The 16,097-nt window shown below is 44.1% G+C and overlaps 1 protein-coding gene across 1 annotated transcript in view; it reads left to right on the top strand.

The window, feature by feature from the left end:
* The first annotated feature begins 2,736 nt into the window (after positions 1–2,736).
* The window catches only part of MAMDC2 (MAM domain containing 2), a 175,881-nt gene continuing 162,520 nt past the window's right edge, over positions 2,737–16,097 (top strand). The window contains exons 1-2 of the mRNA XM_008060050.2: positions 2,737–2,941; positions 3,238–3,351. Coding sequence (XP_008058241.1) covers positions 2,908–2,941; positions 3,238–3,351 — 148 coding nt within the window. The 5' untranslated portion in view covers positions 2,737–2,907. The remainder of the gene's footprint in view (positions 2,942–3,237; positions 3,352–16,097) is intronic.

The raw sequence follows: 16,097 nt of genomic DNA, 5'->3' as shown, positions 1-16,097 counted from the left end.
GTGGCTGAAAGGAGTGTTTGGAGGCTTCAGCTAGATGTATACCTGTCTTTGAATTTCAACTAAGTAATTTGATTAAATTCATTGAATATTGAGCATCATCCATGAACAAGGAGCCAAAAAAGAATCTAAGACCCAAGGGAGACAGGCTACTGTAATGTTTGAGAAAATAGGCTTTTGGAATAAAATCTGGGTTTGTTTGAGTCTTGTCTCTTCTACTCGCTGTCACTAAACTCTGCATCTCAGTCTCCTGATTTATTATATGGTGATAGTAAACATATCTACCTCTTAGATTTTTTGTGAAGGTTAAATGAGATTACCTATGTAAAACATTTATAATAGAAAACACAATAAATGTTTTTTTATTGTTAAGTAGGGCATATAATCACACATTCATAAAAATAACACATTATTTTAAATCACTTAAACCAGAAAACACATAAAATTTTTCTTAAACTTTTTTTTTTTCTTGAGTTGGAGTCTCATTCCATCGCCCAGGCTGGAGTGCAGTGGCACGCTCATGGCCACCCCAGCATCAACCTGCTGTGCTTAGGTGATCCTTCCCCTTCAGCCTTCCAAGTAGCCAGAACCACAGGCACATGCTACCACGCCCAGCTAATTTTTGATTTACTATAGAGATGAGATCTTGCCAAGTTGCCCGGGCAGATCTTGAACCTGCAGGTTCAGGCAATCCACTTGTCTTGGCCTCCCAAAGTGCTGGGATTACAGGCTGAGTCACCAAGCCCGGCCTGCTCAAACTTTTAAAGAAGGATCCCAGATACTTTCTTCCTTATTATAGAGAAGATTGTTAAATTTTCTACTACTTAAGGTGACATCCAAGTGAAGACCTCACTAGGCTGCAAGTCATGTGAATATTTGCGGAACAGCATTTCAAGTAGAAGGAACAGCCAGTGCAAAGTTCTAAAAGGACAGCTGGACTGGGTTGAGGACCAGCTAAGAGGTCTGTGTGGCTGGAAGGGAGTAAGCAGAGTGGTTGAGGTCAGTGAAATAAGGGAGTAGGGCAGGTCTTAGAAGATCTGGTTGGTCATTGTGAAGTCTTTTGATTTTGCTGAATGCTGGGGGTAGTTGTTGGGTCTTGAGTCAAGGAATGCCATGGCCTGATTTCTGTGTTAAAAGGATGATTTTTACTGGGTTAAAAATGGCATGGGGGCAGGCCAGGCAGAAGGAGGAAGACCATGGTCGGGAGGCTTTTGCAGTCTCCCAGGATAACAGTGATGGCGGCTTAGATCAGAGCATCTCCAGAGACATGGAACACAGTCAGTCACTGCTTATTTTGAATCCTGACCTGATAGGAACTGGTAATGTCTTCAGAGAAAGAGATAAGCCAGGGATGCCTCTAAGTTTCCTGTCCTGAGCAGCTGGAGGGAAATAGTTCTTTTAACTGAGATGTAGAAGATACAGGGGAGATACAGGTTTGGGAAGGAATACAAAGCTTTCAAGTTGGGACCTGTTGAGTATGAACTTGCCTTGAAGCATCTAGGTGAAAATATTGAGGTGGCAATGAGACAGAAAAGTCCAGAGTTAGTGAGCAGTCTGGGCTAGAAATAGAAAATTGGGAGTTATCAATCAACCTAGTTGGTATTTTCAACTAAGACTGGACAAAATCACTGAGGGGGCGGGTAGAGAAACAGGAGATTATAAGGCAGAATTTGGAGGCGCTCCAATGTTATGGGGTCACAGAGAGAACAAACAGCAAAGGAGACTGAGAAGCTGCCAACGAAAGACAAGGAAAACCAGGAGTCTGGAAGTCAGCTGAAGGCATGGGAGCAGAGCTTTGGTGATCGAACAGGAGTTTGTTAGGCCAGGGGTTCTCAAAGTGTTGTCCCAAACCAGTCATAGCAGCAGCAGCCTCTGGAAACGTGTCAGACACATGCAGAACCTCGGGTCCACTCCAGAGCTACTGGATTCGAAACTCACATAACGAGCCCTCCATGGCATTCTGATGTGGCCTCAAGTGTTAGGACCACTATCCTGATTACAAAATTGCCCGCATTAAATTTAAAGAGGATAAAGGAAAAGGGGGAGGAGGAAGAGGTGAAGGAGGAGGAGGAGGAGGAGGAGGAGGGAATGGAAGGGGAGGAGGAGGAGGAAACCACTGAGTGCTCAAAGCAAACTTGTAGCAAATAGATTCCTCAGTAGTAATCCACACACGCACTCCCTCACATCCCAGTTTAGAACCTTCTACGAATCCATCCATCATGGCTCTTTGGAGAGAAGGAATGCCACCATTTCACTGGACAGAGAGAATGCTGAGCACCAGGCATGCCAGACATTCCACTGGCCAAAAAGGGGGGTGATATTCTAGGATTAGCATTACTGGGGTATAAATGCTGAAACTCGTGAGAGGCAAAGATTATTCCACCCAGCCGTTTCCGAATTTCCCTCTAGGCGGTCCTAGGAGGATTCCAGCCTCCTCCCTTATGGGGAGAAGAAGTTAAAATTAGGGCCAGCCCTGGGGGACTGACATGCCAGATGCGGGGAGGCCGTCCCCAGAAATAAGCCGGTTCCCACCGCGGATGGGCGGGGCAGGCGCCTCCGGTCCCAACCCAGCGGAGGGGCCGGGGTGGAAGGCCTGCCCCTTCCAAGTGGCTGCGCGGGGTCCGGTCCCAACCTTTAAAATCCCGAGCGAAAGCACTGCGTGCCGACCTTTCCCTTCCCAGCCAGCGGGCCGGTCTCTCCAAAGGTGGCCCGGGAGCGGCGGGGCGCGCTGTTCAACGCGGGGTCGCTCTGCAAAGTCGGGCAGCCCCAGGCGCACGCTTCGCCGCTCGACTTCTCCCTCCCGGGGTCCGCGGCGCCCCAGCCTCCCGCGATCCCTTTCACAGGGAGCAACTGGTCCCAGAGGGCTGGCAGTTTGCACCTCTCCCCTGTCCTCCTCCCTGAAGCACGACCATGCTGATTAGGGGCGTCTTCCTGGCGCTGCAAGGTAAGGCCTGGACCCAGGACTCCCCAGGGGGGCGCTCTGCGACTCGCACCCGCTCGCCGTGCCGGGCTGCGCTGTCCCAGGGCGCCTCCCGATCCTCCTCCGCAGCCGCCGTCCTCCCTCCCTGGGCCCAGCCTGGGTTAGGGGTGGGTGGGGGACGCGCAGTGGAGGCGCCCTGGAGTGCTGGGGGGGTGGGAGGTGGGGTGCATCCCGCTCCCGCCCCCTCCCGCACGGCGCCCCGAGTTGGTGCCACCGCCTCGGGGAAGGAGCCCGGACTGAATCTTGTTTTGTGCCCGCAGCTCTGCAGCTGGCTGGTGCCCTGGACCTGCCCGCTGGGTCCTGTGCCTTCGAAGAGAACACTTGTAGCTTTGACTCGGTGTCGGCGTTTCTGCCATGGATTTTAAATGAGGAAGGTAAGGGGGCTCCGTGGAAAGGGGCCCGAGGTGAACTTTCTTCCTTGCTGGTTTGCTTTTCTTTTCTTTTTTTTTTTTTCCACTTGGGTAATGTTATCTTGGAGTTAATTTCATCGGCAGGAAAAGTGAGTCACGGGTTCTCCTTCCAGCCCTCAACTGTGCTGCAAGGACTAGTCTAGGAAGAGGCTCGGGAGGCCGTCCTGTGTTTACCTGGCCAGTGGGTAGAAGCTCTGAGGATTAGTGCTTCACCCTAGTACTCCTTAAAGGAAGAGAGAAAGGGATCGTCACCTGCTGCGGGTCATTGTCCTTTCTGGTCCTCAGTAGACACACTTGGGAGCTGGGGAAGTTGGATGGGACTTGCTCTAATCCAGCTTTGTGGAAATGGTTCCTTAATTGTGTGATGGGACCTCAGCTCTAAGCCCTCACATTAACCTTGTGTTCGACAGTGGTTTTGCTGCATGACTTCATCCTCACACTCTTGGTTACAATCCAGCATTGGACAAAGAAACCAAAGCCATCACCGAATGCCTGAGGGCATTCAGCCGGTGGGGCTTGGTCATTGACTCATGACGTCATACAGTTTGGGTTTCAAGGACAGAATTTAAATGAGGGGTCTTCAGAAGTGTCTTCTTACTTTCATGCATATAGTAAAAAATAAATGGTTCTCAGTACTCAAAGGCAGGCAAGGGAATCCTTTTTCCTTTTCTTTCTCTTCTCCCTTGTGTCACCACCATTTAGAAGCCTGATGCCTCAGGCCATTAGACCTGGAAAATAGCCTCCTTTAAAAAAAAATACAGCAGCATAGATGAATTCACTCCTCCTTCCCCACTTAGTGTCCTGGAGACCCAGATCTTCCAACCTGGTTCCTTGGAGAAGGCCAGAGCCCAGGATACACACACACACACACACACACACACACACACACACACACACACACACACACACACCTGTCAGATGTGCAAACTCTCAGAACAACTCTCTCTACCCCAGGCTTCTGCTTGGGGCTTTGCATGCATTAGCTTCTCTGACACAGGTAGGTAATGTTGGCCCCATTTTACAGAGGAAGGAATCTCCGTCTTAGGATATTTAAATGGGGACTGGTCCATGTCACACAGTGTCACCGAGTGGCCAACTCTGAGCTGTCTACTTAGGAGAAAAAACAGGAAGGAACTAGTTCAGTAGTAATCTTCATTTGTCTTCAACAATTGCCAAACCTTGACTACTACAGTTTACTTAAGGGTGACTGGAAAAAGCAATTTGTTATATCTTTTTTTAATCAGAGGGATTCTTGTCTTGCTGATGGCTTTAGAAAAGTCTCCCTAATCTTACCACCACACCCTTTCCCTGTTCTGGTTGTATGGGAAGCATTTTGAGAGATGGCCTGACATGTGCCATGAGATTGGTTTTGGTGAGCATCATTCTGTAGCATGGTACGTCTCAAACTTTAACTGCATCAGAATCACTTGGTGAGTGAGTGGAGACACAGATTGCTGGGCACCACCCCAGAGTGTCTGATTCAGGAGTCCAAGGTGGAGCTGGAGAATTTCTAAGATATTCTCAGGTGATGCTGGACTGAGAACCACACTTCTAGAACCATGGACTTATACAACGTGCATTCGCACACACACACACACACACACACACACACACACACACACACACCTGTGCTGTTGTGGACTCCAAGTAGAGCCAGGACTAGGGTGAAGAAACCACTTGAATGACCCTTTGAGTGCACAGCGCCTGCAGTCTTGTTCCCTCAGCGCCTCGCTTGCCTCACTAGTGTTAATCCTGAGAAAAGGAAATCCACATTGCTCCTTAAACCAGGAGCCTTAGCTAGTCCCTGAGTCCCTAGCCCAGCCTTCTGTCAGGATGGAGCCTCTCGCAGCCCTCTCTGGGTCAGTGGGCATGCCACAGCCTGCTGAACACAACACCTCCCAGGCCCACAGGAAGTGCTCTCTGCTGAGTTGGCACCACTGCCCCAGCGTGGCGGTTAAACAGTCCCCCTCCAGGGAAAACAGGAAGATGCTTATTGGAAAAGGTGATTACAGTTTAATAGCATAATGAAGGCACTGTGGCTTTGCTTTTTGCTTTCTTTCTAACAGCCACTGCTTTCTGGCTCAGGATTGGGACTACTGGCTTGGCTGTGGGAAGTTAATTCATTCTCCTCTGAGCTCTCCCGGGTGGTGCAGGCAGGTTAAGCTTCAGTAGCTCCGGATCTAGTTTTTCAAAGGCCAGAACTTGGACATGACGGTCCACTCTGGGTTCGGGCAGTGAGGTTGGTGTGTGGCAGTTGCTTTGGTTGTATGCTGAGAAGCCATCACTAGGACTTTCCCTCATAAACCCATTTCTAGGTTGGTGAATTAAAGATAATAAAATGGTTCCAGGCTGAAATTTGGCAAGCTGTTCACAGCTTCTCTGCAAATCTACTTCATCTTGGTGCAGAAACCCTTTGAAACTGCTTCCATCCATCTCTGTATGTGTATCCACCACAGAAAGTTGTAGGTTTCATAGACTTTTGCCCACATGGACTTGGAACACAAATGGCACTTCCTATATGCCCTTGGTTAATTTGTTAGAGGACAGTGAAGGAAGTGAAGTCGGGAAGCAAACCTGCAAATTAAAATTTCATCACAGGCCTGGGGGTCACTGGAAAAGTCTCCTTGTTTCTAAATTATCTCACCTGCTGCCTGAAATTGTATCTGAGGTTCACGCCATTGGTTTGTTCAGTGTTAGGTTCTAAGCATCTCTGATTACAGTTCCAATGTCCCTAGTTTGCAACCATTTAAAAATGTGCATTATCTCCACTGGGTAGGTATGTTTTGACTGCACGGCATGTTTGCTCAGGTTGTATACCACAGTGGAGGGCGCCCCCAGGAAACGGTGGGTGCACCAGCACAGTCTCGTCTACTTTCTAATTTTGCCAATGACTGCCCTGTTTTTCTGATTTTCCTCTGAAGTTTTTGTAGAATGTTTTTATTTTCTCTAATTTGTCAAGGGAAGTGAGATTATGTCCGATTCAAATTTGAACTCTCTTCTAAATCTGAGGTTTGAATTAAATCCAGGAAAGAAGGGATCCATTTTATCCTACGAAAATCTTCTTTATCATTCGCTTATTCTATTTTTAAAAATCATCTTTATTCATTCATAGCTCAGAGAATCTTGGAAGCCCTTTGAACAGTGGTCCTAGTGGAAATCGAGACTATTCATTTCATTTTCTCGATGCCAGTTGTGGGGCAGAAGCACTTCAGCTCAGGATTCTTGGAGACCGTGCAGTTGGTTTCTAATCCAAACAGGCACAATTTAAAAGAGTCATTGAGTGGATTTTGGCTTCGCTTTTGTTTTTGGATGTTGTGGTTTAGCACATTTAGCCTAATTCTATGAGTAAGCCACCAGAGAAACTGAGGAAGGGAGGGGGGACAAAGCCAAATCCAGGTCCTACTCCTTCATAGGAAGTTTGGGACACTAAGTCACCTGGAAAAGGAAAGTAGCTGCAGAAATGTGTCAGGCGTAGAGTAGGTGAAAAGAGGAATTGAAAGCACTTGTTGCAGGCAAGACCTCCATTGTTTCTCTAGAGTAGGGGTCAGGGTCTGAAAAATTGCTTAATACAGGAAAAGTTTGGCTGGTTTCTGTACCTAGGAGGAAATAATAGCTTCTGAGGCAGGCAGGCAGGATATGGGATTGGGTGTCGCCAAGGGGTGGGGTGGAGGTGTGGTAGAGTGTACTGAAATCACATTGTAAGTACATGTGAGTGTCTCTTTTTCAGAACCCTTCCTTCACCCAAACTCGTCCCTTCTCTTGAGGATACTCTCAGCTTCTTGGCCATCTGCGTTTCGGTTCTGCACTCAGTCATGTGCCAGTTATTATTAACAGTGATGAATCCCACTCGATATTTCTTGAGGCCCAGCTGGAGCCACAAGTCTGGCCAGGATCCCAAGGGGACTTCCTGGGAGAGGAGGGTCAAGTCTCTTCTTCCTGCAGATTACAGCTCCTTTCCTGGCTTTGGGGCTGATTCGGCATCCCATCCTGACATCATGAAGTTCATAAGGCAATTATTGTCCCCACGGGCTGCTTGGTCCTGCATTATCTCTGCTGATTGTCTCCTTGGAGCCAAGCAGAGGTCCACTCCCCACATTGTGTAGAGGCTGGAAACCAGCACAAGTCCGGGGAGTTCCCTGGATGCCTCTGGGAGAAATAGCCGACCCCAGAAGTGCGGACAAGTTATCCCTGAAGTATCACATGCCATTCCCTGGTGTTCTAGCTGTGATTGATGTCAGGTTGAGCATGGTCATGTGTGCTGTGCCTGAGGGCAGCCTTGCTTTTGCCTTGGCTCAGTCTGGAAGCCTGAATTCTAGAGATGGGCCCTGGAGATCATCCAGCACAGCTGCCTCATGCACAGACCAAGTCAGGGACAGCCCTGGAGCAGGCCCTCATCTCTTTGGCTTTCCACCAGTTCTTTCCTCCAGCATTTCTGCCTCTCTGCGAACATCCCTGTTTCCACTGGGTCCTGGACACTAGAGCTTTTTTGGTTGGAAACTCTTATGAGAGAGCTAATTATATTTCAGACATGTGTAAGAACTAGGATTTCAAAGATGCAGTGCTTTGGGCTTGCCAAACCCACAGAACACCACACTTTATGCCTGCATGGCATTTATTCACTCTTTCAGAGGTGTAGGGATCCCACCTGTCTGCGGTCATCAGCAGATAGAAAAGGGCCAAGTAAAGAGTAGGTGCTCAATAAATGTTTGTTGAATGGATGAATTTGTTGAATGAATGAGTCCAGTATTAGATCATGAAAACGTTCTTATCCTTTTCCTATGTGCTCCTGGTTCATCCTGCCCCTTCAAAGGTAGTTCCTTATCGCAAGGGAGCAGCTCCCACCTCGTGGTTATTACAAACTCTGGAGCTGGACAGCTTGGATTAGAATCCAGTCTCTGCCCTTTGAAGACATGGGAGCATGGGCAAGTTATTTATCCTCTCTATGTCTCAATTTCCTTGGCTATAAAATGGAGGTAATAAAAGTACTTACCTGATAAGATTGTTGTGAAGATTATATGCTTGAATACATTTAACACATAGTGAGTACTTTGTACATGGTCTTTATACAAGTAACTTTGTATAAAGTTAGTTATTCTTTTGTTTGTTTGTTTGTTTGTTTTTGAGCTGGAGTCTCACTCTGCCACCCAGACTGGAGTGCAGTGGCCGCTCCCGGCCACCGCAGCCTCAACCTGCTGGGCTCCGGCAATCCTTCTGCCCCAGCCTTCCAAGTAACCGGAATTACAGGCATGCGCTACCACGCCCTGCTGATTTTTTTATTTATTGTAGAGATGAGGTCTTGCACCCGCGGGCTCAGGCAATCCACTCACCTCAGCCTCCCAAAGGCGTGGGATTACAGGCTGAGCTACCGAGTCCGGCAAGTTAGTTATTCTTACTCTCATTTTTACTAGATTTGGATTTTTATCAAAACTATAAATATTATAAATTAACATTAATTCTCCTAAATCAGACAACGTTCTAATACAACTTGCAGATCCCCTGCTCTTCCAACCTGAGATTTAACCTACCAGAGATGGAAGCTAAAGAGTATAACTTTCTTTTGCTTACAGTTTTTCCATCTACTCTTCATTCCCACAGGAGAAAGAACGCTATTTTTCTTATCATTTGGCTCTATTTTAAGCGTCAGTGAGTCTCATCTCACTTTTGTGTGTCTGAATGAGGTGTGGATGTAAAATAATAAGACTGAGTTTCACACTTAGCACATAGTCTATCCCCGTGGGCTACACTTCATCTCTAGAAATTATTGGGTTTTGTCAGGAATGCTGTGCTTTCTGCCTCATCACTCTCCTACCCCAGACTGCTCTCCCCTACATATCAGTCCTACAAAGCGGGTGTCTCAGCACCAATTGATTCCATTATTGATATTGCTGGTGCCTTCTGTGAGTTCAGCCAAACTGACCCCCTTAAGCTCTTGGGCATGTCCCTCAACCTTGGTCTCCCTGCCAATTGGTCTGGGTCCTTGAGTTCTCTTGCCTAACATCTCCACTTGAGATTTATCCTGCCTGGGTGGTAATAGCTTCCTATTCCTCCCTGTCCTGACTGACTTTTCTGGACTGACTTTTCTGGATGTAGGGTCTGTCTGGCTAACCTCCTTTTTATCAAGTCCAACACCCAGTCTGGGTTCGTCCTTTTTCAAATTAGAGTTGCTGAATGAGAGGTTCCTACTCAGCTCCTGGCCTCACCCCTAATAATACACCTGGGGATATTTAGGATGTTTCCTGTTGCGTAATTGCAGAAGTCAGCCAAGGTCACAATATGTGGGGAGGAAAAAATAATTTCTTGTCTTCGGACTTTATGCTTTTGATTCCATCTTCAAATTGTTTAGCCTACAGTTACCAGTGGGTCACTGGTATCTATGGGCTGTATCTTGGGAGTATAATATTCATTAAAAGTTCTGGTTCTTAAAATAGCAGAATCTCTTTTGGTAGGTCACTCCAGCAGCAGTCCCATTTCTATCTCTTATTAAACAATATTTTGTTAGGAAGAATTTGAGTGAAATCCATTGATGTTAATAGAGGTGATTGGTTATCTCAATAAGTAAAGCCAGCAGGAGTTGAACTTGTCTTGGGAATCCTTGCTGTTCAACCTTGATTTTATGCCACCAGTCCCTCTCAATTTTTCTTATGCTTGTCTTGATCAACTAAGTCATATAAATGCATTTATGCATCCAGGTCTAAGTTCTTGGAGTGTTTGATTACATATGTATGTATGTATGTATGTATGTATCTATTTACCTATCATCTATCTATTTACTTATCTATTTTTATATCTATTTCAGGAAGAAGGTAGTGCTTAGCACAGAACAATAGATTGTTAGTGATAAATAGGGAAGTTATATAGGTGTAAGGATCTTTTACAGTACAGGAGTTTCTATCATATAAATGACCCTCTCCTCCCCATTTCTCAGCTCTGGCTGAACATTAAAAATCACCTAAAAAGGCTTTTTTTTAAAAAAATAGTCATATCCAGATCCTACCCTAAGAGATTCTGATTTATTTGGCTGGAAATGGTGCCAGATATGGTGCTGTTAAAAGACAAACATACACTAAGAAACAGATAGACTCCTTAGGTGATTCTAATATGTGTCCATGGTTGAGGACCATGCATGGTTGCAACTCCCTGGTCCCTCCAGATGTAAGAAAGAAGAAACACATTCTTGTTAAGAATCTTTTGATGATAAGCAGTTGCCCCAGGATAAAGTGCAAACTGCCTAACTTGGTATCCAAGGCCTTTCATGATTTTCTCCAAATTACATTTCTACTCTTTCTTCCCATTAATCCCTGATGTGCTGTTTACTCAACATATGCATACCCTCTACTTTCTTGCCTCTTGTTCTAGTTGCACTTTTCTCTACACCTGCTTTTTTATTTCCCCAATCCATCCTGGCCTATTTAAATCCTATCCATGCTTTGAATGTTCCTTAAAACATTCCATTATTTTCCAGGTGAAAGGAACCTCTCCCTTCCTTCCCTTCTCACGGCTCCCTTCACTTTCCACTTTGTAAATCTTATTAGTGTCTACTCTTATTGGAGTCTCCATCCCATCACCTCATCAGACTGTGACAGCTTTAAGAATAGGGATCACATCCTTCCTACCATGTCTGATAAACAGTATGTGGTATCAACAAGCACTCTGCATTTAATCAATCTCTAAAGCCCTTGTTGAGATTGATAGAAAAAAAAATAGAAAGCCCTTGACATTTTTTCAGTTTTTTCCTGTAGTGAAAGAGGTTGTGTTTAATAATCCTTCCGACCGCCGGGCTTGGTGGCTCAGCCTGTAATCCCTCGCCTTTGGGAGGCTGAGGTGAGTGGATTGCCTGAGCCCGCGGGTTCGAGACCCGCCTGGGCAGCGAGACCTCATCTCTACAATAAATCAAAAAATCAGCCCGGCGTGGTAGCGCATGCCTGTAATTCCGGCTACTTGGAAAGCTGAGGTGGAAGGATCGCCAGAGCCCAGCAAGTCGAGGCTGCGGTGGCTGGGAGTGGCCACTGCACTCCAGTCTGGGCGACAGAGTGAGACTCCAACTCAAAAAAAAAAAAAAAAATCCTTCCTACCATAGGACTTCAAAGACTTTGGAGGTTTATGTTGCAATATCCAAATATAACAGTGAAGCAGTATTATAGCTTGCTTCACCGATAGATGGCCTATTTCATCCCTGACATGCCAATAGACAAATAACTCTTGGATTGTTTACCCATCATGGCTGTCTGAATTCCTTGATCCTCTGCCATCACAAACAATCACAATGCGACCTTGAGAGTGGTGCTGCTAGGCCTGAAAAGTAATTTTTGGCAAAAGATAATCACTCTTTGAAGTAGCTATTGAAAGCGAGTGTTTCTAAGGCACTGAGGTGTGAGAGATCAATAATAGCCACCTTGATGGGTAAAAACAGGTAAGAATATTTATCTGCTCTGGGAAAAAATTCTTGAACTTGGATAAGACAAATGGAGAAACCAAATGATCAGGTCTGATCCAGTGAGATCTGCCAGAATGTTTGCTTTTTCTACTTTGCAAGAAATTTGTGTGTTTGGGGGGAGTTTTGAGGCTGAGAATTAGATACAAGTGGTATCATATTATAACTTCATAGCATCACAAATCAGCCATACTTTATAGAAAAACCTATTATCCATCAGGCACCATGTTAGTGGTTGGAGAACATAGTATGGGAGTACATCGTACATAGAGTATGTGGAGTACACCCCTGGTAGGAGCCAGAGACCAGCGGAGGAGACAAATATCTGTAATTACGGTAGAGAGTAAAAGGAGTTGTGCACCAGTCAAGGATTTTCACTGCCAACAGCGTAAGTTGGCTGTTTACATCAAGTAGAAAGGGGGTTTATTGGAAAGGTATGAGCTCTCAGAATCAACAGGCAATCTAGAGAGCTATATTTGGACAAGAATAATAGAGAGACACAAGATGTGTAGGCAAGATTCTTCTGGAAGAAACATTTGTGTGTCTTTGCCACTGGACACCTGTGACTCCACTATTGGACCTTCCTGTTCATTCGGTAGCTATGTGGAGGTTCAATCTGAGGGAGATAAGATTGACAATAGGGAGGCTAGTTAGGGGGCTCCCCAGTGGTCTAAGAGACTACCTAAAAGTGTTCTTTTAGGTATGAAAGGGAAGGAATAAACAAAGCACCATAAAGGAGATTGCATTGGCAGGGCTTGAGGATTGAAGGGTAGAAGCGATGAATCAGGAGGAGAATGACTCTGAAATTTCCAGTTTGGGCAGCTTTTCAGTTGATGGTGCCCATAGTTGAGAAAATTTCAAGAGGAACTTCATGTTTCAGGTAGAAAAAGATATGATCAGTTCTGAGCAACCTGAGAAACATCCAAGTGAAGGTTTCCAGCAAGTCTTTGAGGTAAGAATCTAAAGGTCGGGTGTAGTCTGGGCAGGACTATGGCCATGGGCACCTTCAGCATAAAGATTGTGGTTAAAATCTTGAGCAGAGATGATATAACCCAAGGAGAATGTATAAGGTAATGACAGCAGGAGTCTAAGAACGAAGCCTCAAACTCACAATTAAGGGTTAGGTATAGGAAGACGATGGGGGCATGAAAGAAACTCAAGGAACCAGGCATGTATGAGGAGAATTAGGAAAATGAAAGGTCGTCGAAACAAAGGAGTTAAAAGTTTCAATCAGGGGATGTGATTTCATGCAGTAGAGATGGTGGGAACAGTAGTCTTGGGAATTGGAATTAACAATTAGGAGTCTTTGGTGCTCGAATGATTGCAATCTTGGTAGCATGGTGAGGACAGAACTGGAATGCCCTGGATGGAAGAATGAATCGGAAATATAGATGGGTGGTAAGGATTTCTCAGGAACGAAGTTTGGATGTGAGAAGAAAGAGGTTTGACTATGTACGAAGAAACTTGAGATGAGAGTTTTGTTTTGTTTTAGGTAGAGGAGAATTGAGTATGTTTCTATGATGAGGGAAAGGAGCCAGCAAAGAAAGAAGATTAAAAAAGAAGGAGGATGTCCTCATTAGCTCTGGGTTAGATCCAATTTCTTTGACAATTCAGACCTCAAAAATTTATGAATTACTTTGGCCAATATAACCCAAGGGCGTTCCACTGAGTATCTCATGGGCACTAGAGTGTCAACTACAAAATGTGTGAAATTATGTTTCTACTATAAATGCAGAGGAGGTAGGCGATTGGGCTGAATCTGTAATAATTATGATGTGTCCTGGAACTGACTCATGAAAAAATGAAAACAAATCATTTATAAGCTGCAGGAGAATGTTTTAGGTCAAAGGGGACTCAAACACATAGCATATTCTAAGTCTGTTATAGATGTAGTTCCAGGGAGAAGTGTGAAGCGAAACCTAATTAAATACATACAGTCATACAGTCACTGCCTATGCAGCCAGTGCCTGCCAAGTACATCTATTGTCATTATCTCTAACATTCACAGCGATCTCGAAGGTGGTTATTATCACCATTGTATAGAGGAGAAAGGGTGAGACACAGAGAGATGAGGATAACAACCCCAAAACAACATGGTTAGAGCGGGAGGGTGGGGATATCAAGCCAAGCCTACCCACCAGGGAACAGATGGCACCTTTGTTATTCTAGAGATCAACACCGCGGAAGATAGACTTGCAAGATTTACACTTCCCTAGAGAAAGTGGGAAACCTCTGCCCATATCATCGACACTGATGACATCGCCACATTAGAACGCCTTCCCTGAGTTCTAGCCCTCAGCTACAATTAGAGTGTCTCCCAACCAGTGGTGAGCCTTCAGACGGAAGGCATCCAGCAGAGACAGAGAAATGTAATTTTTACTTATTTGTTTTTCCATAACAAATTAGAATTTACTCTTGGAACCCTTTGAAGGATTCTCTTCTCAGTCCTCAGCATAATCTTGGAAGAGAACTTTGGGAAAAATTTATAGTTTGACCTAAAATACTTTGGCAGTCTTAAGAAATATTTCTAAGCTTCAAATTCACTTACTCCTACTGAGAAAGAATTAAAAGAGTACACAGATAAGTGCTTTTGCAAGCTGGTTGCGCTTCTAGACAAGTATCTTGGTACTTACTCATTCTATTACTCTTAACAGAATGGCAATGTTTCTATACAGCTATGTGATATATAACTTAGCTAGATGCTTAGAGAAATTTCCATTCCTTATTTGAAAAAGTTTTGCCACACTGCCAATGAGAGCTGAAGTGTTATTTGGGGCTATGCTTATAATGACAATTATTTAAATATGCTTTTGCTCCACTGAGAAGCTGCCTTCTTTGCTTACTAATATTTTATGACTAAAACCATCTAGTTTGAAACTATAACTTAGGAAGTTTTCTTCTTTAAACATCTACAGATTTCTTCTATTTCTGTGACTTTATTAAAAATGTATAATAGACTGTTGGAGAATTTTCTTTTGAAGTATGTTTTGATTTTACATTAGCCAATTTTAAAGTGTAAGCTTTATAGAAGGAAACTTTTTGGTTTTTCCATTACAAATCCTAAAAATCAGTAACAAGCATCTGAAATCACACTGTTGTTTCTGAAAAGTTGTTGTTCTGAAAAGAAACTGTTGTTTCTTTTTTCATAAATTCTGATGAGAAAAATATGAGTTAAACTTTATTGTCTTTTTTTAATGAATCAGCATTGAAGATTAGTATCCTTAGAACTCCCCCTTGATGCATAGGAAAAACTTAAAAAAAAAAAAAGAATATATCTTAGATTATACATTAGCAGTGCAGATTTTCACCTTTGTTGTCAACATGAAATACTTAAACTACCTATGTATGGTTCTGTATAGCATGTTATATAATACAAGAGAAGTGATCTAAAGATGCATTGTTTTGGCACGAGACATGGTTCATTTTCAGTCTTGGGCTTGTGGACTAGGATGTGCAATGCTTGCTTTATATACATATGCTTCAAAGAGTGTTGAATTCAAAAGGAAATTGTGATAGCTGTATAGCATCAGTCCCAGGTTTTTAGGCTATCCTCATTTTTAAAGTACATACTAATAATTACAAGTGATGTCTTAATTTCTGTCATGTTCGAGTTTGATACAAGTGGCCCTCTTGCCTGTCAAGTATGCTATTAAGCAACTTTGGAGAGAAGATGAGGGTGACTAATTTGTGTAACAGTTCAAAGTGGATAGCTCAGCTGCTAAGAAAGCTTTTCCACTCCTTCAGGACATTCCTCAAACCTCTTATGTCTCTACAAACTCAACTACTTACAATAAAAATGGCTGAAAGATGAAAAGGATGCAAAATGTTTTATATTTTTAATTAACTCCTTTCATTTGTCATTTTGATTATTAAGAATTCATTCGTACTTTGTAAGTATATTCCTATCATAAAATAAGTTTGGACACATTTATGAATGATCTCTTGCTGAGCATAATATTAGCCTAGCAGGCTAAGAATTCTTAGAAAATTAATGGGTCTTAGAAAAATAGATAATATTTGCCATCATTCTATCCAAATATGCAGTGAATCACAGTCATGCACCAAAGGTGCTGGGTTTTAGACTCCAGTGATTTAAGAACTTTTGCTTGGAGCTGTTGACAAAGGAAAAAACCTGGAGAGTGAACAGCAGGGATTCAGAGCTCCAACTTCCTTTTAGTCTCAGTCACCAACCACCAAGTGTGCTGCAGAATGACTTGCCATCAAAGTACCCTCAGCTGGGAGCTGAGAATGAAGCCTGGCATATTTAATTTAAATATAT

Source organism: Carlito syrichta, unplaced genomic scaffold (assembly GCF_000164805.1).
Source record: "Carlito syrichta isolate Samal-C Ts95f unplaced genomic scaffold, Tarsius_syrichta-2.0.1 Scaffold304493, whole genome shotgun sequence".
NCBI classification, from domain to species: Eukaryota; Metazoa; Chordata; class Mammalia; order Primates; family Tarsiidae; genus Carlito; species Carlito syrichta.
This window is presented reverse-complemented; position numbering and strand designations above follow the sequence as displayed.